Source organism: Lytechinus pictus, chromosome 5 (assembly GCF_037042905.1).
Source record: "Lytechinus pictus isolate F3 Inbred chromosome 5, Lp3.0, whole genome shotgun sequence".
NCBI lineage: Eukaryota > Metazoa > Echinodermata > Echinoidea > Temnopleuroida > Toxopneustidae > Lytechinus > Lytechinus pictus.
In genome coordinates this window covers 45,574,737-45,598,749 of record NC_087249.1, presented here as the reverse complement: position 1 = coordinate 45,598,749, position 24,013 = coordinate 45,574,737, and the positions used below count along the sequence as shown (strand labels likewise).

The 24,013-nt window shown below is 37.3% G+C and overlaps 1 protein-coding gene across 1 annotated transcript; it reads left to right on the top strand.

Moving 5' to 3' along the window:
• The first annotated feature begins 2,855 nt into the window (after positions 1-2,855).
• On the top strand, positions 2,856-23,515 carry LOC129261358 (uncharacterized). Its single transcript, XM_064099524.1, has 6 exons — positions 2,856-3,061; positions 7,460-7,667; positions 10,799-10,891; positions 11,804-11,884; positions 15,766-15,972; positions 23,432-23,515. The coding sequence occupies exons 2-6, from the start codon at positions 7,488-7,490 to the stop codon at positions 23,513-23,515; spliced, it is 645 nt and encodes a 214-aa protein (XP_063955594.1). The 5' UTR covers positions 2,856-3,061; positions 7,460-7,487.
• The last annotated feature ends 498 nt before the right edge of the window (positions 23,516-24,013 follow it).

The following is a 24,013-nucleotide window of genomic DNA, read 5'->3' as shown; positions in this document are numbered from 1 at the left end:
ATGTGACATTCAAAAGTATCATCGTAAAACATGCGCTTGATGGGGGGAGGGGGAGAAGGGGTAAATGTCATGTATAATAACATAAACATGAATATATTATTGTATGGCCTTGACTTTTTTCCTTTCCATCCATTTGTATCTAACAGTTTAGTCTGAAAAGAATTAATGGTTTCATTCAATAACAATGAACATCAGTGGTGTAACTAAAAAAACGGGAGAAAGGGAGAAAAAGAGGGAGAAAGAATGACAAAATTATTGGATATTATGTTATATTATATATTATATTACATCAGATTTTTTTTTAACTTGATTTTTTGTGTCCTTCGCGATATTTTATTAGTGAGATACGCATTGTCTTAGAATGTCCCTCTTCAGGTCTGAATTTCAAAAATTTACGATGACTATATACAAAAAGTGCTTCATGTGTTTAAATGTAATTGTAACAAAATGAGCGCTATGTTGAGATTATGAGATATAAACCCGGTGTATCATAATTACAAAATTTGCTTATAATGTCCCTTTTTTAGGTCTGAATATCAAAATTTTCAGCTCGCGCTTCGCGCTCGCATTATTTAATCAGTGAGATACATATCCATTTAAAGGAGAATGAAACCCTTGAAACCAGCTGAATCCATATCAAAGAGAAAAATCAAAGGAACACATTGTTGAAAGTTTGAGGAAGATTAAATGAATAATAAGAAAGTTATGAGCATTTGAATATTGAGATCACTAGTGCCATGTAGATCCTCCCATTGGCAATGCGACCAAGATCTGTGATGTCACACACGTACAACTCTCCCATTTGGACACTGAAAATATACCCCAAAACATTTATTTTTGCTCATTCTAATCATATGACAAACGATTCATCAATGATATAATGTTGTGAAACCTCTGTACTTGTCATCTCATAAAGAGAACACCTCACCTTGTGATAGACTCTATAAAAGTGAGAATATAAGTGAAATAAGTACTAAAGTAATGAGGGAGTTGTACGTGTGTGATATCACAGATCTTGGTCGCATTGCCGATGGGAGGATCTACATGGCACTAGTGATCTCAATATTCAAATGCTCATAACTTTCTTCAGTTATTATTCATTCAATCTTCCTCAAACTTTCAACAATGTGTTCCTTTGATTTTTCTCTTTGATATGGATTCAGCTGGTTTCAAGGGTTTCATTCTCCTTTAATGAGTACAGTCTTAATGTCAGCATATCTGACAGCGCTTCGCGCGCCCACTAAGTGACTCAATTTTTTTGCTGGTGCCCCCAAATGCCGTGACCCACGGTACGCCACTGATAGTCTGATAAGCATAACAAACCTCCGAGAAAAATAATGGTCAACATGCGTATATGCGACAGTCAATTCTACCGTCTGATAAACTGGTACTTCCCTCCTTATCATAATGATCATACTTTTCATAATTTTTCATCATAAATATTATGATGTTCGACCGAACATCTTTGGCCCATTTACAGGCCATCTTCAACCTGAAATATTGGGGATATACGCCCCCTTTCCCGGGATCCCGGGGTCGACCGATCATGTCCTCATATTGCCTGATAAATCACTAAAATCACTATCTCTGTATATAAAGAGTTTAGTTGCAAAAGGGGTAAGGTCCACTTTGGACCATTCCGAGAAAAACCATGTTTTTCATTCTCACTTATTGCAATATTCTTATGAGAAACTAAATTGTCATGATGTACTACCCTATCATGTGAACATAAAATTGGGTATAAAAGAAATCTACCCGTCTTCAATTTTTTTCTGTATATTTAAAAAAAAAATTATCATTGTGGACCTAACCCCTTTTGCAAGTAAACTGAAATGAATCCAATCTATTTTGATTAAAAAAGTGATTTTTCTTTGCCACTTTCATTCACGTTTTCATTTGAATTTCAGATTGTCTTTGCTATCATCAGAGTGACTAAAAATTTAGATGTTTAGAGACAGAAAACAATAAAATTTATGAAAAATGGACCTAACCCCTTTTGACAAATGAGTTCTTAAGAAGAGTTTAGTTGCAAAAGGGGTTAGGTCCACTCCAAGAAAATCATTTTTTTTAATTCTCCCATATTGCAATATTCTTATGCGAAAGTAAATTTTCATGATACCTTACTATGAGAACATAAAATTGGGTATAAAAGAAATTTACCTGTCTTCATATTTTTTAAGATATTCTTTTTCAAAAAAATTCTGTGTGGACCTAACCCCTTTTGCAACTAAACTGAAATGGACCTAAGTTCACCTAACCCCTTTAAAAAAAAGTTATTTTTCTTTGCCATTTCAATTCACTTTTTAATAAAAATTTCAACTTTTCTTTGGTATCATATTTATAGAGCTGCTAAAAATCTATACATTGAGACAAACAAATCTAATTTGATGAAAAATGGACCTAACCCCTTTTGCAAGTGAGCTCTTCGTATATATATCTCTCCCTCTCGACCGCGATCCCTCTCTCAATCGATCTAGATATCTCTCGTCTGTTTCTCCCCTTCCCCCATTTCCATTCTCTCTCCCCCTTCCCCTTTTCTTTCTTTCTTTCTTTCTTTCCTCTTTCCTTCCTTCTATCTGTCTTTCTTTTTTTTTCTCTTTCTCTTTTTGTTTTTATTCTCCCATCATTCTAGACGATTGGGCTGTTTTTTATAGTTTTAACCCGAGTTGTAAGTGAGGGCGGCCCGCGCCCGGGCCCGCGATCCGTTTAGTACTAGCGTTCGTGGCAAACCAGGATTAAGGATACACATTTTTCTGAAAAAAAGGAAAATCTGCCAGGAGGCACCCCCCTCCCCTGGTACGGTAGTGTTGCTCAGAAAGCAAGTGAACATTACAGCAGATACAAACATGACAAAAGCACGTCTTTCTGCCCCCCCCCTTATGTTTTTCTTTTTCTTTTAATTCTTCCAAGATACCATAAATCGGAGCTCCCTGGTTTGCCTGATGATCATAAATAAGTGAAATTGGGGAAATAATCTGCCGATTTACAGAAAATCAACTGACTTCTTAACATGAACATTGTTAAAACGTATTTTGAGGACATATAGAATATTTAAGGTAGGGTAAGTTGGAAATGTAGGCCTACGGATATCTATATTTTATTCAATTTCTTCGCCGTGCCGTGCAGCATGCAGGATTGCGTATCTAGCGCCGAGTCGGCGGCCAAGGCCACTGCTAGCAGTAGCAGCTTGGCCTGGGCTGCCGCCCGGCCCTGGCCCTGTGCCTGTCTTGGCCCACTCACACGTATTGCGAGGACAGGTCTTGGCCGTAGGACTAGGAATGGGTGCGTCCGGCTCAGGCGCCAGACCTGTTGCTGTTCCCACTTCTGATTTCTTTATTCTGTGTAAAAACATATCTTAAAGACTTAAAAGGCGCTAGTGTAGTTTCGCACCTCCCCGTTTAACTTTATTAGGGCCTAATGCCATGGTTTTCAAACATGTACAAACTACAATCTCACCGATCACCCTAAATAATTCCCAACCTAAAATACTTGCATCTGAGCCTCCAAAGTCCAGTAGAAGTTGAATATTTGCAGTTTTGACACTTTTTTTTACAAAGTTTTAGGCCTAGGCCTACACCTATTTCGAAATCACTCGGTCGCTTGAAGCTTAGCGCTGCACATATAAGCAGTCGGTACGCGTACAGTACGTACCACCTAGTGAAGCTTAAGTGTGTGTGTGTATTTGAGTTTTGTCAGACGTGTATCAATCAGAAATGATTATTTACGTCTGGGACCGACCTTTAACGTCACCATCCGAAAGACGTGACCAGGGCTCGAACCTCTGCATCAATTTGTAACTTCCCCACATAGCTTGGATTACAGGCGCACGCCACAACGCCCAGTTAAGTGCAAGAAGAGCGAGTTTTTCTATGGTATCTTCAAAAATATTTTTTCCCCTCTTTCAGCTTGCACCAAGTATTACGGTAGTGGTTGTGCAGAGTGGTTGATGTTTGTTGTGTGAAGGTATGTGTGTGGGGTGTGCGTGTGTGTGATTTTTTGAATGAAATAAGAAATGTGAAAAATGTGAATACACGTAGATTTAGCGATGAAAATAAGCTGAAAGAGGGGAAAAAATCTTTTTGAAGATACCATAGAAAAACTCGCTGACCGGTATGATTGCATCTTTGAAAGGGCAGGGCAAGCGCAACTAGTTGGAACTGAGCTGAAGATAGCGGTTTGTTTTTGGTGAAGTTTTGTTTATATGCCATTTTGACAAGAGTTACTGCAAACTTTTGTACATATCATAATTATCCTCTTTCATATCAGAAGGATACAAAAAAAAATATTTTATATATGTATACATCATATTGGTAATAATATTATTATGTGAGAAGTGAGATTTTTTATTAATAATGTCAATGGCGACAATAGTCAAATATGACTAATCGCCACTCAAACCAACATAAGAAGAAGAAGAAGCTCTTCTTGCACTTCACTAGGTGGTATGTACTGTACGCGTACCGACTGCTTATATGTGCAGCGCTGAGCTTCAAGCGACCGAGTGATTTCGAAATAGGTGTAAAACTTTGTTTTAAAAAAGTGTCAAAACGGCAAATATTCAACTTCTACTGGACTTTGGAGGCTCAGATGCAAGTATTTTAGGTTGTGAATTATTTAGGGTGAGATTGTACATGTTTGAAAACCATTAAACGGGGAGGTGCGAAACTACACTAGCGCCAGACTTAACTCTTGGAAAATTTTGGACATAGGCCATAGGGCCTACTTGTTTAGAATCGATCTACAAATTTAATTTACAAGCATTGCTTCACCTCGCCTTCGGTCTCCTCGTCTTCCTTTAAAATTATTTCTTTTCTGTCTTAAGCTATTAAGTATTAGTATTATAATGTATTTAAAAACAATGTTTTCTGCATAGGCCTACTCTGTTTTATGTATACCTGTAATATGTTTTATCATGTACTCTGCTTATTGTTTCATACACACTTGTAAAGTATGTTTGTCATGTATTCAAACTCAAACTTAAAGTTGGAAGACAAATAAAATGAACTTATGAACTTACAAATGTCTGTCTTGAAATTAAAATAGCCCAGCCATGGCCCATGCATGCATCATGACAGTGAAGTTGAGGACCCGCGTGATAATATTTTATTAATATTTTGACATAGACTTTACATCTCATAATATGTCAAATTTTTCAAAATTAATAAAATATCATCTCAGAGTCCTCCTCAAGGCTACATTTAATACAATCAGTCAATTGTTGTGACTTGTCGTCTTGTGCAAGTAGTGGTCTGTGACTGTGTGGGCGTGGAAAATGTGCGTGTATTGTGCAGTGGTCATTGCAATGCGAGTACAGTATACAGAGCGTAGAAGTCATTGCAATGCAATGCATTCTAATACCTGTTGCATTGCATTCTAATACCCCTTTCATACTTCGCTTTTTTCCGGTGAACTTTACCGGCGAAGTTCGCCAGTGAAGGGGAAAGTGTCCAGTATGAAAGGTACACAGAAAGGCCACGCTTAATGAGCGATTTGATCATTCTAGAGAGTTAAATACCCTCGAACATACAATTTTTTTCACTGACGTAACTATATTTATTATAACAGCGTTATTTTACATGCAGAAAATGTGCTTCAAATATCAAAATACTTTGATTCTTTTTGTTCTGATTATGATATTTCTAAAATATGTTGTAATTTTTATTTTTTTTACCTTTTTGTAATCGGTAAGGAGCAATGTTTACAATTTTCTTTTCATTCGTTCTAATTCTGCATGCATGTGCTGAGTGAGCTGATCAGCTGAGAAATGTTTACCAGCCGATCTCCAAAACGTCACTGATAAAATTAATTAGGTACGGTATCTGCAATTAATAAGGAAAGAGTACAATTAAAATTCAAAGTAAAAAAGCGCGCGCTTTCATTGACACCAGGTCTGCACTTCCGCCCGAGCAAATCACCCGTTGACTTTCGCCGGGGAAGAGATCTCAGTGCAAATGGGTATATTTTTTTTCTTCGCCGAGGAAGTGAGGAATGTGCGCCGGAGAAAAATGAAGAGGCCAGTTTGAAAGGGGTATAAAAGTATTATTATTTCCTAATGATTTTAGTGGATGCACAATATAAACCAAGATTAGACAGCTGAAATCTGTCCGTTTGGAGGAGTTTTCAGAACGTTTTATTTTTCCTTTTTTTGGGGTTTCTCCTACACAAAGGCTATGACCATGATGGTGGCTTGCCATCTCAAACAAGTACACAGTTGAAGGACCTATATGCCCTAGGGCATCTATAGGTCTTATGTATTATTCCCCCTAACCCTCCAAGAGTACATTCAATATTGCCAACCATGTACAGACACGCATGAGCGAGAGACAGAGATTTTTGTTTATAATTTTTCCCATCCATATCTGGTTGGCCACTTTTAATGTACTTTTGCAGGTGAAAGTTCAAACGCAAAACTTTGAACTGGGATTTGACAATAGGGAATCTGTAAACGAATATCATAACAATATACAGTGAAACCTGTCTATAGTGACCATCCAAGGGAAATACAAAATGTGGCCTTTATAGACAAGTGGCTGCTATAGACAGGTTATACACACAATCTTCCTCCATGGGAATCGGTTTTAGTGGTCACTATAGGTAGGTGGCTGCAATAGACAGGTTCTTATACACACAATCTTCCTCCATGGGAATCAGTTTTAGTGGTCACTATGGGTAGGTGGCTGCAAAAGACAGGTTATACACACAATCTTCCTCCATGGGAATCAGTTTTAGTGGTCACTATAGGTAGGTGGCTGCAATAGACAGGTTCTTATACACACAATCTTCCTCCATGGGAATCAGTTTTAGTGGTCACTATAGGCAGGTGGCCACTAAAGACAGGTGTCCACTAACACAGGTTTGACTGTAGTAGAGTGCATACATGTATATGCTCTCCCCTGTTGCTTGAATTTAGTACAATAGCCCCAGGATTTTCGGAGCCCCATGGGTTATTTTGGACCCAAGGAGTGGGATTTGATTTTAAATAATTATTATTGTGTGATATTGTGGGTGGTCATGCATGGCTGTTCTTAGTTGGTAGAGCGATTGGTCTGCTTAATTCCGGTAACGAACAAGACTTTGGCTTGCTAAATTATAGTTGCATCACCCACCACCACTATTAACAGGAGACAGGCGAGATGCCAGTTTCATTGATAATGATAAGAAGGTTTGCGAAAAAAGAAAAAGTCGAAATTGTGAAAAAGGTATATCCAAAGAATAGCAAACATTCTACTCTCAAATAAATGTTAGTAGCATTAAACGTTCTGGCACATGTTCTGCGGAATGGAATAAAAAACAGGTTGCCAGTACATGTATATAATCACACTGGACAAAAACTTGTCTCCTGGAATCTGTGACTTAGCCACTCAGGCCTACTGTTAATGGGAGTTGGGCATGCTTCGTTTATGTTTGTAGCTCATATATTTGTAATGTACATTATTCTTGCTCTGTTCTTGCTTTACAGCCACGTCCAGTTGGTCATACACTATTGGATGGGTCAAACGGGAAGCCATGCCAAGTCTCTCACAAAGACAAAGAAAGCAAAGGAGAGAAGGGATGTAGATAAAAATGATCCTGCCGATTCCGCCAGGCGTGTTGTGAAAGTCATTGACAGCGTAGAACAAGAAGAGGGCCTTGGGGCCAAGGTCAAAAGGAGCATAGGATGTGAAGAGGTAGGTCTTGCAACTTTTTGTTTAAGGGTTGATTTTTCAATATTTGAAATTGGTCGATTTTTTTTTAAAGGACATGGTACTGTATGAGAATGCTCATAAGCATTCATTGCAAAGAATAATAATCAAGCAGTTATAGATGAAATATTTTGACTGAGCAGATATGAAAAGTATTAACCCTAAAAGGACTGCCCAGGGCACTAGGGCAGTATTCTGAGGTAATTTTATCTTTAAAATATTTTATTTTGTCTCTTAAAATGAAATTGGAATTCTGAGATGACATTTTATCTCTCCTATAAAATTTAAAATTTCATCTTGCGTATCTATTGATGATACGCGACAGAGCAGTGCCTGCGTAGACTTACCAATTGCATATTTTACCATTGCAACGCGGATGGTGTGCATGAGCCCATGTTACTCTGCAACATTGATCACATTAATATTTCTAGGTGAATTAACTCCAAATGTTGACATGAAAATTAAGAAAAATTATATATTTATTGAGAATATACAATAAGGAGTCATTTCATAAGACTTTATTTGACTAATATTGTCTTTGAAATGATGCTTGAAAATATGTGATATAGACTTCGAAAAAAAGATGAGAGTATTGTCATTAAAAAAAAGGAATCTCTGTAAAGACGCGCAAGCGTATTTGAAGTCAATAAATTGATGCAATCTCACTCCTATGCCACACATGGCGGAATGGATTTATTTATTCTGTTTTAATTCTTAAGAATTTTAAAATTTAGTTTAACTAGCAAACTAGAGAAAAGAAACCATTGCTCTTCATAGAGAGCATTTTAGGCTGTTTGCGACTGTGCTTTCCCAATCAATCATAAATGTTTTTTATTTATGATCCTATCGTAAATTTGCAACAGAAATAATAACGCAGTTCTTGTATAGCACATATCACATTGTCATAACGTCCCTATGCGCTTCCAAAGGACTTGGATATTATTACCCTGGCGTTAGCCTTGCAGCCTTATACAGCGCGGTGACATTTCAAGGAATGAATTTCTGCCAGGTACCCATTAATCTTACTTGGGTTGAGTGCAGTACAATGTGGATGAATTCCTTGCTGAAGGAAATTACGCCATGGCTGGGATTTGAACCCAAGACCCTCTGTTTCAAAGTCAGAAGACTTATCCACTGGGCCACATCACTCCACTTTTAAAGAAAGTGTTGATATTCTGTGAAAAGAAATTGCAGCCAATGTTTGTAATTGAATACAAATAATCAACATCCCAAATACTTTTTGTCTTGCCCACCAGAGGTGAAGGCGAGACTTAGGGATCCAAATGTCGTCCGTCGTCTGTCCGTCCGTCACAAACCTTATGACACATAACTCCACAACCGTGAGTCACTTTTCAACCAAACTTGGATGGTAGATGGACTTAGGGGACCTGCATGTTAGGCTGCAGTCGGAGGTCACATGGTAAGGTCAAAGGTCATTTTCAGGTCAACGTCAAAGTTTACATGCAAGACTCTCTTATGATGCCTTACTCCGCAACTGTAAGTCACTTTTCAACCAAACTTGGATGGTAGATGGACTTGGGGGACCTGCATGTTATGCTGCAGTTGGAGGTCACATGGTAAGGTCAAAAGTCATTTTCAGGTCAACGTTAAAGTTTATATGCAAGACTCTCTTATGATGCCTAACTCCGCAACCGTAAGTCACTTTTCAACCAAACTTGGATGGTAGAGTGACTTGGGGGACCTGCATGTTATGCTGCAGTTGGAGGTCACATGGTAAGGTCAAAGGTCATTTTCAGGTCAACGTTAAAGTTTATATGCAAGACTCTCTTATGATGCCTAACTCCGCAACCGTAAGTCACTTTTCAACCAAACTTGGATGGTAGATGGACTTGGGGGACATGCATGTTATGCTGCAGTTGGAGGTCACATGGTAAGGTCAAAGGACATTTTCAGGTCAATGTTAAAGTTTACATGCAAGACTCTCTTATGACACCTAACTCCGCAACCGTAAGTCACTTTTCAACCAAACTTGGATGGTAGATGTACTTAGGCAACCTGCATGTTATGCTGCAGTCGGAGGTCACATGGTAAGGTCAAAGGTCATTTTCAGGTCAACATTAAAGTTTACGTGCAAGACTTATGACAAGTGTTATTCCATCCGTCATTTCACAATGAAGTTTCGATGCAATTCTGTTGCGTATCCTCGCAAATCACGTTATTTCTGTGGGCGAGACACAAAATCGCTTTTGCCTTGTTATTGACTATTATGACAATCTGGTAGGTTTTATTATTGTAACATGTACCTATTTTCTGCTGATGTAGGTGATTATGATGATGATAAACAGACTTCATTTAAAAAAAAGGGAAACTTTTGGAACAAGATAGCTTGTGTGAAAACAGGAAAATCCAAGAAACTTATCAACGAAAATTTGAGAGAAATCAGGCAAATAATGAGAAAGTTATGAGCATTGAATATTGCAAGCACTTATGCTATAGATGGAGATCCTCCTATTGGCGATGCGACAAAGATGTGTGATGTCACTTGTGAACAACACTCCCATTACTTTTGTATATATTTCACTTTAATGAATTGCCTCTTTTATCACATCTTCATGTATCAGTAGATCATGTATTCTTTCTATAGGAGGGCATGTAATACAGATTTTTTAAGAATACATCATGGATAAAGAGTTTGTATCACCGTAAGAAAAAGCAAAAAGATACATTTTGGGGTATTTTATAGTCCATCAAAGGGAAAGTTTTTCACATGTGACATCACACATCTTTGTCGCATTGCCAAGGGAGGATCTCCATAGCATTAATAGTCATCGCAATGTAATGCTCATAAATTTCTCATTTGTCTGATTTTTCTCAAACTTTCTTTTTTAATTCTTTGAATTTTCTGTTTCCACACAAGCCCACTTGTTTCAAAGGTTTCATTCCCCTTTAATGTATCTATTTAAAGTTCTGAAGTTTTATTTCAAATGAGTTTTTAAGTGGCTCTGCCTCAGAGTCTCTTGGGACCATGCAAATCTATTTGAACTTAGAAGATGAAAATCACACATGTTTTGCGTATGCTTCGTGGTGATTATTCGACTTATTGAAGATTGACTTTAATATGCAGAGTCTAATATATTCTCCTTTCTTTTATTCAGCATGAATACTTGGATCCATTCCTTCGTCTAGATGAGTTTGATATATCAAAACCGGCTGGCTTCCCAGATCATCCCCATAGAGGATATGAGACGGTAAGAAGGATTATCTTATTTCCGTGCTCTTTTAATACTTCATCACCCCCTCAACAAAAAAATCCCAAAATAAAACTACAAAAAATGTGAATTTTAAACAATAATAAAAAGCAGGAGAAAGTAAAAACAGAAAAGATACTTCATAAAGCTGTTCTTAAAGTTTGCGCATGGCTTTTCAATTTGACTTTAATTTGCCTAGCAATTGTGATTTTGAGAGTATTTTCTGCAAACTGAAATTAAAGTGTGGAAAGAATATTTTCCTTTAAAATTTTCCTTTTGTGATCTCAATTCCCGCCCAACATGCTTGAATAATACTAATTTGTAATAGATGATTTTAAATCACACATTCTGATCTGCCAATCTGACAGGATATTAGGATGAAAAAATATGGTGTGCATTTTATGAGTGGATGTAAATCTGTGAAGGTTATATCACTAGGAGTTTTCCGAAACACTAGTCAGCTCCCGATCTTAGCTGTCCTTTGGCAATCGGCCTAGACCGGATCTTCGTGGGGGAATTCCCTCAAGTCACCAGTCTCGGAGTCCAAGCTCGGCTTCGTTCCCACCATTAAGCTTTCTGAAGTAATATTGGTTATTTCAATGTAATGTCTGACAACCATTACATCTTCTGAAAAAGTGTGAATTTTAGTCGTGTATTTTAGTTCCTGAATCTTCCGAATCAATCCAAATGAGGCAACAAAACAAAATTCTGATGAGGAAGGATATATGTTTGAACAATGCAAATTAAAAAACTTTCATTTCGGTCCAGAAATTCGGAAACAGCACTACTAATCGTATAAAGTTAGCCATAGATTAAGCATTGCAGTAGTACAGAACACTTGCAAGTGTATTTAATAGTTTACCCACCATTCTGTTACTATATTTTTCTTCCTTTAATACTGATTTCTTTCAGGTGACATATATTCTAACAGGCTGTCTTGATTTTGAGGACTTCAAGGGTAACAAAGGGACTTTACAGGATGGTGATGTACAGGTAAATCAATTTGAAATATATACCTGCAAGGACATCTCCTCCAAATGTCTGATGCATTCAGGGGCGGATCCAGGATTTTCCAAGGGGGGGGGGGGCACATTTTTCCGAGGAAAAATTTGACAAGCATGCAAAAAAAAAGGGTTTCTAACCCCAAAATAATGATATTTTTTCCCTAAAAAATTTTGAAAGCAAAAAAAAAAAGGTCTTCATTTTCAAAAGGGGGGGGGGGCACACTTCTGTTCTAAGGCATTTTTACATTACAAATTTTAATTTTGCTTCTCAAAAGGGAGGGCATGGGCCGGCTGTGCCGCCCCCCCCCCCCCCCCCTGGATCTGCCAGTGGATGCATTATTTTCAAAGGTGTTGTGGTGAATCATATGCAGTAGGCCTATACATTGCATCCCAGAAAAAAAGGAAACCGGATATACTTCCCCTCTTTCATTTAAAGCCCATCTCAACATTCATAATGCACGCATGACTGAGTTAGAACAATGGAAAAGTGGTGCTACCAGATTTCCATTTGCACAAGCAAATTATGATTTTGGGTTTGTATTTATATCTTTTTCTGATTTATGCGGAAAACAAATTTCATATTGTAAATATCCATCTTTTCCTCTTCCATATGAAACCATATAAGTAAAATATTAATGACACATGGTCAAGAAAAAGTTGCATGAAATCATGCTTGATTTAGTCTACCTATTTGACAGATCATTGAAACACAAGCATTTCATTTTCTCAACAAAGCAGCATACAATAGGCTATTAAACAGTGAATGCTGTTTGGGCCAGGGAATGAAAGTCCTTTATTGTTGTCATTTATTAGACACTTGACTGATCGAAGGCTAATATCATGAATTTTCTCGAGCTAGAGTCTATGGCTATGGCAATTCAATTTTACAAAACTTACAATGGTAACAATTTTGATAATTTTTATCCTAAACTTCTCTTAGTTGTTTCATTCGTCGCTACATTTCACAGGAGCGGCAGAACGTGTGTAGAGGAAAGAGCCCTTTTGGCTCGGAAGGTTGTTTTTTTGAGTGGGTTACCCCCCCCCCCCCCATCCAACATTTCAATGCCCCTGCCTTGTCTTATCATTTCAAGCAACTTTTTACAAATAAGAAAAAAATCCAAACATAGCATTCAAGCCAACTCACCGCACATTTACCGTTAGCACATTGTCTGCTGCTTTGTAGTCAGCCGGCAAGCCCTGAAAAAGTAGCTTCTTTTATCCAAGTGATATTCATGACTAGAGGGTTTTTGCATTGTTAATGAGCTTGGTGCGGACGAAAACACCTCTTTTTATTCGGCCATTGCTGCTCTAAATATTGACCAAATTTCATGTTTTTGGTATCTTTATAAAGAAGAAAAATCATTCTTTCAGGTCATGTGTCTGGATTTTTAAAACGATTTTGTAACATAGGTGAAACTTTTGATCTAAAACATGAAACAAAATAATTATTTTCATGCAACAAAACTTGTTGTTTTTACACTTAATTTCTGGTTGGGCCCAAATAATTTTTGGATTATGATAAAGCTGAAGATCTAAGCTTTAGTATGATATAATTTTTATAAGAAGAGGTATCTTAGATGGGTCAGCAGCCAGCTTTTCATAGGCCAAGTACATTTAGGAGTTTAAAAACAAGAATACTGCGCCCTGATTGGTCATAGAGACCACACACCCACGCAAATACCAATTTTCCCACACTGGGCCTATGCAAGATCACACACACCATGTGGTAATCTCTTCAAATTACCCACGTCTGTTGTTTTGAAAACACTATTCAACCAATCAGAACTCTGGATTTTATGCTACTCAGAAATTTCAGAAATCTCGTCTTGCATTTCGGTGGAAAAAGCTGGCTGCTGACCCATCTAAAAGGTGCCACATATCAAGGGTGACATTGTAAGAAAGTATAGAATTTGAGCTTTCTGATGATATAAATAATGTTTGTGCCTAAAACACAAAATTTTGCACAATTTGCAAGAGAAAAAAAGAGGAAGAAAATTCTGTTTGAGGCATCTTTTTATGCCTAAAATTCACTTATTTATCAAAATATTTTATTCAAAAGAAATAATCAGTATTAAAGTGTAACGTTTACTCTTTCATATGGTACAAAAATAATCCATTTTACTCAAGGAGAAAGTGGTTAAATTCTTTGAGAAACAAAGTCTCACAATCACGAGATTTTGCAGGGACATGAATTCAGCCACGAGAGGACTTGGATAAATGTTGCTCATTTGCTCATTAACTCAGGGGCTTGCAGACTGACTGTTTGTTGGAAATGCTTGTTTTTATGATCCATTGAACAGGTACAATTGGATGGCAATATTACCGTAATAGCATCTTTTATATCATACATTCCTGTATAGCGATTGATTCAGATAGCATCATGGGAACAAATCTATACTTGCTCTGATGTGAATGATGAAATAAAATGCCCATGAAGAAAATTTCTTGTGCTGGGACAGATGATTCATTCTCTTGGATGTGTTGAACATGCTGCCTCTATCAGGCAAATTTTTGTGATGCAAAGGCGCAAACACAAAAACATATCGAGCTATTAAAGCACAGTTACCGGGGAATAATTCATCCTCTGTTGGATTTCAATATTAATGTTTGACCTAGGGGCTTCATATTTGCCAGACTAACCTTGGATAAATAATTCCCGCTTACACTTTCTCATAATTGTTGGCGTCATGGTCTAGGGGGTTCGATTCCCAGCCATGGCGTGTTTTCCTTCAGCAAGAAATTAACCCACATTGTGCTGCACTCAACCCAGGTGAGGTAAATGGGTACCGGCAGGAAGTAATTCCTCAAAAAGCTGTGAGCACCGGAATTGGTAGACTAGCTTAGCCGGGTTAATATAGGAGCGCCTTGAGCACCTAGCAAGGTGGATATGTGCGTTATGCAAATCCTATATCATTTATTTATCAGAATTTTAAAGATTGTGTTGGTCGCTGTTCATTGCATTCATGGATCAGTACCCCATTACAATCTCCTGTGTATCATTCATTGTATACCAACTAGGTCTCTACACTCTTGGACATCTGGTTCCCTTGCGGTTCCAAAAGTTTCAAAACAAATTTTGCGGGGGAGGGAGAGATCCTGAGTTCATGCATGCCCAACACTGGAATAGACTTCCTGAAGACCTCAAATGTTTTCTAAAACCGTCATAATTTTACTTAATTCTTATGTGCCTTGAGGCACTCTACAGAGAACATTTGGCGCTTTACATGTAATATCATGTGTATTATTATTTATCATATCCTACTTAGAATAAATCCTGTATAGTGATTGGTTCAGAGAGCATCATGTGACCAAATATTTTTTTTAAATGATGTTGTGTGACATCAGACCTCGATATGTATTTTGCTATACCAGTATTCTGACGTCATAATTTATTAAAACTGGATATTTAGCTAATCTTTCGGACGCACTGTTCAGCGAGCTGTCTCTCCCGCGTACTTAAGTGCTTTGGCGCAGGCACTAATCTGCATTCCGCTGAATGCAGTGGCTTGGGGAAAAGTAGGTCATTTAACGCAAGTAACCGGACTCTAAGCTCAGCGCACATTTTTTTGTTCTAAATTATTAAAAGTAGAATGTACAGTGCATGTAAAACAAATATCAGGCTTTTCCTTCGAAAGCACTGTAGGAATTATTAATTGTCGGTTATACTGACAATACTATTTTTCCCTCAGGGCATCGCCCCTCGTGGAAAAATAATAATTGCCAGACCAACCTCGGATTAATAATTTGACTACTTTCTCAAAGCCTGATATATTTGTATAATATAACTTGGTATATTAATTTATTACGCAATGGTCCCCCCGAGCTCAGAATACTGACCAATATTTTTGCCTCTTATCTATGGTCACACAGTGGTTATCTGCAGGAAGGGGCATTGTACACACAGAGATGCCAGCTGGTGAGGAGAGCTGTCATGGCCTTCAACTGTGGATAAACCTTACCTCAGGGGATAAAATGGTAGAGTCCGTGTACCAGGACATAAAGAAAGAGGACATTCCATTTGCAACAGAAGGGGGTGCCAGGGTCAGAGTGATTGCAGGGGAAGCTTTGGGGAGTAAGGTAAGTGACATAAATCTGTTGAATGACTAATGTTTTGGGTGAAGGCGGGGAGGGGGGATTACGGGGGCCCGAGATGATTTCGCCCCAGAATTGTTAAAAGGAGCCCTGGAAAATCCCAATTCAGGGCAATGTAAAGCTTAGCCAATCAGATTTAGGAAGTAGATTGTGAAAAGTAGCCCCCGAAAAAAAAAAAAAGAGTGATTTTTGCTTGGGTGAATGGATAAACTGTCACCTCCGGAAGGTGATCTGGATGCACTGTTTTCTTGGCTTTCAATTGAGAAAGAATGAATCATATCAATTTGTAATTTAGATTAGCTGAGGGGTAATTTCCTTTAATTTTTAATCTAACCCCCCCCCCAAAAAAAAGAGAAAATATCTGAAATTTTACTACTCTTTGTGTATCAATCAAGTCTTGGTATTTCAAGATCATTACACGTTTTCATACCAAGTACAAAGCACAGACAAATCACTGTAAGATTCCGCAAATAGGGGGTTGGATGTATATATTTTTTTAGTCACCCAGAGTGGATAAATATTAAGAAAAGCATACTTTTCTCAGCTTTACCTTTGAAGGATGTTGCATACATTAAAGATCACTGAGGCACTGGGGCAGTGATTTTACATCTCATGATATATTTCTGATTGGCCTCTTATCCTGCATCTACTTTACGTTGGGTCTCATCCCACATAGTCTTATCTTAGTTCAGCTACAGTGTACAACCAGTGATATAGCTACAGTGGACGGCAGTGGTTGGGCCCCACCAGCACAGAAGATATCTGACCACCGCTCATCATGAAAAACACTATTTCCGACCACCACTGATTTCAAATAAAAAGTGTTTCATAACCAACTCCTTGCAAAGAAGAATTGCACTTGCGTTAATTTCCATTTTTTACCTTTTTTTATTTTCATGGTTTACAATAGAAAGCATTCTTATATTTGGTAAATATTAGTTTTATTCTCAAAGATTTGCTTATGTCGGGTTGTCATTATATGATGTTCATTCGCTTTCCACTAACTCGGCCTAAAAAACTTTGTATTGCCATGGAATTTCGACCACCAGTAAAAAGAACACTGGGCTACAACCAATTTATCGTAAGCCATTTGGTACAATTTATCTCATTTACCATTTCATCTAATTGCCAGTTAGGCTATATCAACTTTGTCCACTTGGTTGGACACCATTATTCTGATCTGGTAATGAATCAAAATTATAATTTAAAACAGTGCAAAATAATTTGTAGACCAAGTTAGTCCATCTGGGCATTAGACTAATTTAAATTAGACTATAAAGGGAGTAGACCAACTTGTAATTGTACCTGAATCACTCAATTGTAATGAGTAAAAATTGAGAGTAGACCAAATGCGTTTAGGCCAGGGACTATCATAAAACTAGACCAGCTGCTTGGAGATAAACCAATCGCATTATCTGTAGTTGTAAGTGGTCAATGCGTATCCTCCTTTACTAGAATCATGCAGATAGGTGTGTGCACAGACAAAGGGGACTGCGCAGACTTGGGGGACCTACCATAAATAATCATTGTTGGGTGACTGTTTGCCTGTTGCCGGTGTCGGAACTCAAAAACACAACAAAAAAATGGATTGGGCTTCCTAACTCCAATCTATTCTGAGCTTACATGAATGATCCAGATGACCAGATCACAATGACAGCTCAACACCTAGTGAGTGAATTTTGGGGACCATGTCCATTTCAAGTTTGGTGCAGTGCTAAAAATAAAAGCCATGGGGCATGACCCAATTGACCTGCAGTAACTCCAGCAAACTTGTGTAACTCTGTGGGCAGCTAGGAAGATCTACACTACTACTATAGGTCAAGTCCACAAATAATAATAATAACGGCATATTTACCCAGGGTAGCCACTTCAGTTCTGAAAACTATTCTCCCAGTGGGCCCTGCTATTATTATTACCCGGCTAAGCTAGGCTACCGATTCAGGTGCACACAGCTTATAGAGGAATTATTTCCTGCTGGTACCCATTTACCTCACCTGGGTTGAGTGCAGCACAGTGTGGATAATTTTCTTGCTGAAGGAAAACACACCACAGCTAGGATTCAAACCCACGACCCTCTGTTTGAAAGACAAGAGTCAGAACCACTAGACCACGACGCGTCAAACTAACGTTAGACTAATTGTCAATTGAATCTAGATCTATTTCACTCTCCTGAATTTTGAGCCAACAATCTGATCTTACATAGATATGAGATGGGATATAACATCCCTGTCGGATGACAACCTTTCCACTTCGCCGATCCTCATCAGCTCCTCTGAGAGTTCGACTGGGACACGAATAGAAGACGTTTTCTGACTGTACATGTATCTTTTGTTGCGATATCTCCTCATAGTCCTTTTTTCAGAGTCTGTGTTTCTTCTTTTGTAACGAACTTTTACCTCGTCCATATTTCGACTAATGTTAGAATCGGCAAGGCAATAAAATGACGATGAAAATAATTCAGAAGCAGTGAGCAGTAGAAGTTGGGTTGCGCTGCACATACATGTAATGATTACGGTTCTTGATCATGCATGCACCCTGTCCCCGCCCGGCCACGTTTTGACAGATAGCCAGCGAAAGCGAGCGCAAGTGATAGAGCAACCGTGTTGGTTGACGTTGATTGAAAGTTCCTCGCTTGAGAAAAAAAGTATGATCTCAACGCAGAGGGAGGCACACAATTTTAATTTTGAACAGGGAAGTAAATGTTTTTTGCGAAACAATATAATCACATTTTACCACCTACTAACAACTTTCCATCCCAAATAAAGACAATATCCAGGGTTTTTTTTAGAACAAATACATAAACTCATAAGCATTGTTTCATCTTAGTTTGAGAATCTTTTTAATCGGCTGCTCACAGAGTTAAACGATCCATTTAACTTCCTTATCAAATCTCTCTATAAAAAAAGGTGATGTTTTGTGTACACATGAAATGAAGCATGGAAGGAATCTTTTAATAGGCCTGTTGTATTCATGTACATATTTCATACCTAAGCTTTGAAATATTGTATCATTCTTTTTTATTATCAATTTAGATTTTATAAATTTGTATTGTTTATTGTGCTTGAATGATTTGTCTTCTCTCTTGGGCTTGAAATTTGAAGGTACCTAGTGTTTTTGTCCAATCTTGAGGAAATCTTTGAGACTTTTGCCTTAGATTTCACAATATTTCAATTTATATGAAATTTTTATCAGAGTATATCTTTGAAGGCAAAATAATCACTTTCTCTTAAAGTCCAAATGGTAATTTGGGAGATTTGTGATTTTGAAAATTTTGTTCGGTGTATGAAAATGAAGTGATCATCAGTTCATCACTTATTTGAACATTTCAAATCACTCTTGACAATTTTTACATTGTTTACAATTTAGTGCAAAATATTTCTTCATTATTTGAATGTGGAATTGATGAAGTTTAAATATTTTAAATATAATATGGCAAATCATGCTTTTTTCATCAAAATGTTTCACCACATATCAATATTATATTAGATTATATGAGGTACCCAAGTGGAAGGTTGTTTTGGAATGTAAAGGGAAAAATTTGAGAAAAAAAATTGTTTGAACAATAAATAAAAAACTTTTTTTTTAATTTGAAAAAAAAAATATTGCAAATTGGCCACATTGAATAGGGGTAATGATACCCTTCATTTTGCCCCATTTCATGAAATGACAATTAAAAATGTAGGCCTGCCTAACATTTTCAATTTTTTTTTTATCAGAATGTTGTTTTTCTTTTAGAAAGATGTATAATTTACTGTAGGTCTATGTTATATTTAAATCACTGCCAGGGGATGGGGGAGGGGGGGGGGGGAATGCTTAAGAGAGAAAAAAAATGTTTCCCCCAATATTTGCATTATTACAAGGGCAAGAGTTGCCCTTATCTGCCAATTTAAAATGGTATCATTTTTCAAACAGCCAAAATATCCTTGCCCTTTTCATTAAGAAAAATCTTTGTTTATATATCTCATTTATCCTAGTATTTATAATAATTCTAAAATCAATCTCATTGCCAATGAATGAAGGTAATAATCATAACAATGACTTCACTCACATCCTTTTCATTAAAATTTTTTGTTATCTTTGTGAAGGTTTGGGTTGTGTTTGCAGTCAGGAGTCTCTATCAAATCACCCCTTGTTTATACTGTATGTTAAATAGCGCCATCTACAGTATTTTCATGGATAGGGTGCATAATTAGTTGGAGTGTTTTCACTCATTTCTTTCTGTTCTCTTTTCCTTCTCTTTCTGTGTTTTTCACTCTTTGCATTTCATCTGACTGTTTTCTTACTAAAATTATTTTTTTGCTCCTTTTTTTTTGGGGGGGGGGGTGGGGTTGAAATTTGTTAACATCATCCGGCTATAAATTTCAATATATTAAGGGCAAGGCCAGTTCCTCATAGGGCACATTTATGTATTAATAATTATCGCATGATTGGGAAATATGAAATTGGGCACAACAAACCACCAATGCCAATGAAAGGGGCATCATGGCCAGTCACAGAAAATTTTGCAGAAAGAAGTAACAGAATCATTCTGTAAATTTATGAAACAGGAATTTTTCTGCAATTTAACAGAACAGGTCTGTTTAAAAAGGGGAAAGGGTATTTTATTAAAGGAAATTTGTAAGGTTCCATACACCAAATACCAATTTCCTGTAAGATTACGCAATCTGGTAAGATTACAGGTGTTCTCGAGACTCTGCTGCAGGAACTTCTTTTATTTTAAGGATAAATTTTCTAACAGTGTGACCCGTCTTACAAAGAGTTACGATTGATCTTATCAACCTCAAGTATATGGATATCCATCAATGTCATAATTTTTTAAAAGGAAATTTGCACAATGGCCTTGGTTAACAAGGAGAAGCACACCAAATTTTCAAGAAAACAATGAATGTATGATCATACACCACATCTAGAGTATATTTTCAACAAACATGCAATTTAGATGTTGATGTTGCTGGCTTTCCATAATTGTGGTTGATTGGATCAATCACAAATCTTTGTAAGATGGGGCCCATACACACATCTATCATGATTTTATGATGACAGTGTAGGATTGCATCATCTTTCAAAGGTGTCAAAAGCATCTTTACATGTAATTCTCACCAAGAGCATTGTGGCCCAGTAGATTCATTGGTTCAAATCCCAGCCATGGCATAGTTTCCTTCAGCAAGAAATTTATCCACATTGTGCTGCACTGAGCACTCAACCCAGGTGAGGTAAATGGGTAGAAATTAATTCCTTGAAATGTGTGTGCGCCGTATAAGTTATTACTGCAGCCAAGCTAAAGCCGGGGTAATAATATCCAAGTCCTTTGGAAGAGACGTTAGAGATGCTATCATCATAATGTGATATGCGCCATACAAGAACTGTTTGTTATTATTATCACTCCTGTATGAAGCTTTGATTGAAGTGCCACACGACCATGACGCCCCAATAAATTCTAGCATACATGTACATGTCGTATTATAAGGCGACCGCACACCTTACGATTGGTCTGCGACCCGATTTCAGGCCTGCAATCTTTCAAAATGGTTATATTAGTATTCTTTCAATTGATTTTAACCTCAAATAAAATGATATGTTCCATTCACATTTTCAGAAAATGAGCAAAATGCTATTTGTTCCGAATTCGGATCGCGAACAGTCGTAAATTGTGCAGTGGCCTATAGGAGGTTTCAATTTGTGTACAAGATTTTTAGGTCTTCTATAGATTTGGTATGAAATGCATGCTAATTTCAACAATAAAAAAAAAATCTACCACCTTCCTTTATAATGGAGATAGAGCCCAGTAGGATAAAATTGGACGGGGGGTTAGGGCAATTTAGCCCTCAGAATGCTCAAAAGAGCACGGGAAAGTAAGAAAAAAAGAGCCCCAGAGGACCCCCATTCATTGCAATGTTAAAGCTTATCCAACAAAGCAGAGTTATGCAGTGTCTTGTGAAAAGTACATGTAGACCCTGAAACTTTTTTGCCTAGAGCCTATTATTTGCTCTGAGGTCTATGGAAAAATAGTGTTAATAGCCCATCTCCAAGGTGTTATAACCAGCCTTGGAAATACATGTATATTGAGTCTAACAGGTAATTTTGCTCTCGTCACTGTTCAAATCGCCCCTAAAATTCCCCAAACTTTATTGCTTTGGGGTGACCAACCTTGCTAGAATCTGCAATAAATAATATTCAAGAATATGTAGAGAATCAATATTCTATATATGTGTATTAATTGCCTTTGCATACGGCTTGTTGCACAAAAAGGTAGCCCTTTTGAAAGAAAAAAATAAATGTATCCTCCAAATCTTAGTGATGGCCAAATTGTCATTTTCAAACGTGAGTGACACGACAATTGGAGAGGGTTAAGGGCTGATATCTTTAAACTTAAAGGGGAATCCAGCCTTGGCCATAAAATGTTGTGTTGGGAAGAAGAAAAATAAATTAAACAGAATGGTGAAAGTTTGAAAGAAATCGGACAAGCAACAAGAAAGTTAAAGCTGCTTTAAAATTGAGATCACTAATACTATGTAGATTTCAAATTGGCAACTGGGTAAGTAAATTATGACAAGGGGCAAGTACAACTTTCCCATAGGCCATGTACTTTATTATCAGGGATTTGTGGTTTTCTCCTAAATACCCATGTTTTATGTCCTCATGAAAGAAAAATATAATTTGAAATAAAACTTTTGGGAAAAATGACATTTTAGCCACAATATGTATTGGAGTACATGGAAGAGTAGTCCTTGCCTTACATCACTATGACATCCTATATGCGGCCAATTTGAAGTCTCCATGGGTAGAGTGATTACCAATATTTACAACTTTTAAAAATTCATAACTTTCTTGTTGTTTGTCCAATTTTGTTCAAACTTTCACCTATCAACTTGTCTGATTTTTCTTTTCCTTATAAAAACAATTTTTCATTTGGGTTGGATTCCCCTTTAAAGGTTATGAATCAATCATGACTACGATATATACAATGTAGGACTGGCATGGGCCACTACCAGTTTGATTTGAATTCTACAATTTGTTTAGTAGATATGATTGAAAAATGATGCATGAGTGACACGACAAATTTTGGACATGGGTTTCTGACCATTATCACTTATGATTGGATTCGTGCCCAAGTAGCTGTCCAGGAGTACTGTGAGTACCCATACATGTACGTAAATAGTGTACCTATCTAGCACATATAGTCAGAATCAATCAAACCTTCTCTATGGAAAATGGTGCCCTCCTATATACCGTGAGTGACACAACATCCAAAACGTGAGTGACACGACAAGTGCAAAAATACAACATTTATCTCAACAACGAAAGTATTTTTGGCATGATGTACAAGAGTGAAATCCCATCAACCAAAAAACAAGCTTAATTACATAACAACTGCCTTCTTCAAAGTTGATAATGTACATGTCATCCTAATGATTTATTCTTGGTTTATGGTAATATTTGCCAGTCAATTCACATTCCCTATACCATACCGCATGATTGTCACACTCTGGCTTCTACCACTCTCCTCTTTGGAGGAGGAGGCACTTGAAGGAGGTGTTATGTGGTCTCGGCATTGACATCAACTCAAACATTCTTTTTGTGGCCTGATTTCATTCAAAATTCAAAACTCTTTCTCCCTATCTGTAAATGACAGTTTACGGGTTTACATTTCAGCATCCACAACTGATGGGATAATTTTTCCTTGTAAGAAACTTAAAGGTATTTTCAATAGTCACTCGCATCATCTGGCATGGTCTGGTAGCCAATGATGTCATGTATGACTCCTTTTTCTTGAAATATTGGATTACAATATTATCCTCCTTAAATATTTTAGGCATTGTCCAAATAGGACTTGGCAGCTTCAATGTCTTTTTTTGTACACTGTACCAAACCACAGTTACTTGGCTGCACACTTCAGATGGACTAATAACAAATCCTTGAGAAACTTTAATAGGGATCAAGTTCAACTCATCAAGCATTGGTTTTCTCCTGAACACTGCTTGTATATGGACCCCTCCAAAGGCACTGAACCAAAATTGAGAGCTAT

What these genes read in the sequence shown, in the direction of transcription:
- LOC129261358 (XM_064099524.1), top strand. Translation starts at nt 7,488, where the DNA reads ATGGGTCAAACGGGAAGCCATGCCAAGTCTCTCACAAAGACAAAGAAA. An exon ending in GGAGCATAGGATGTGAAGAG is followed by an intron (nt 7,668 to 10,798) that starts GTAGGTCTTGCA and finishes TCTTTTATTCAG; the next exon opens with CATGAATACTTGGATCCATT. An exon ending in GGGAAGCTTTGGGGAGTAAG is followed by an intron (nt 15,973 to 23,431) that starts GTAAGTGACATA and finishes AATATTTGCCAG; the next exon opens with TCAATTCACATTCCCTATAC.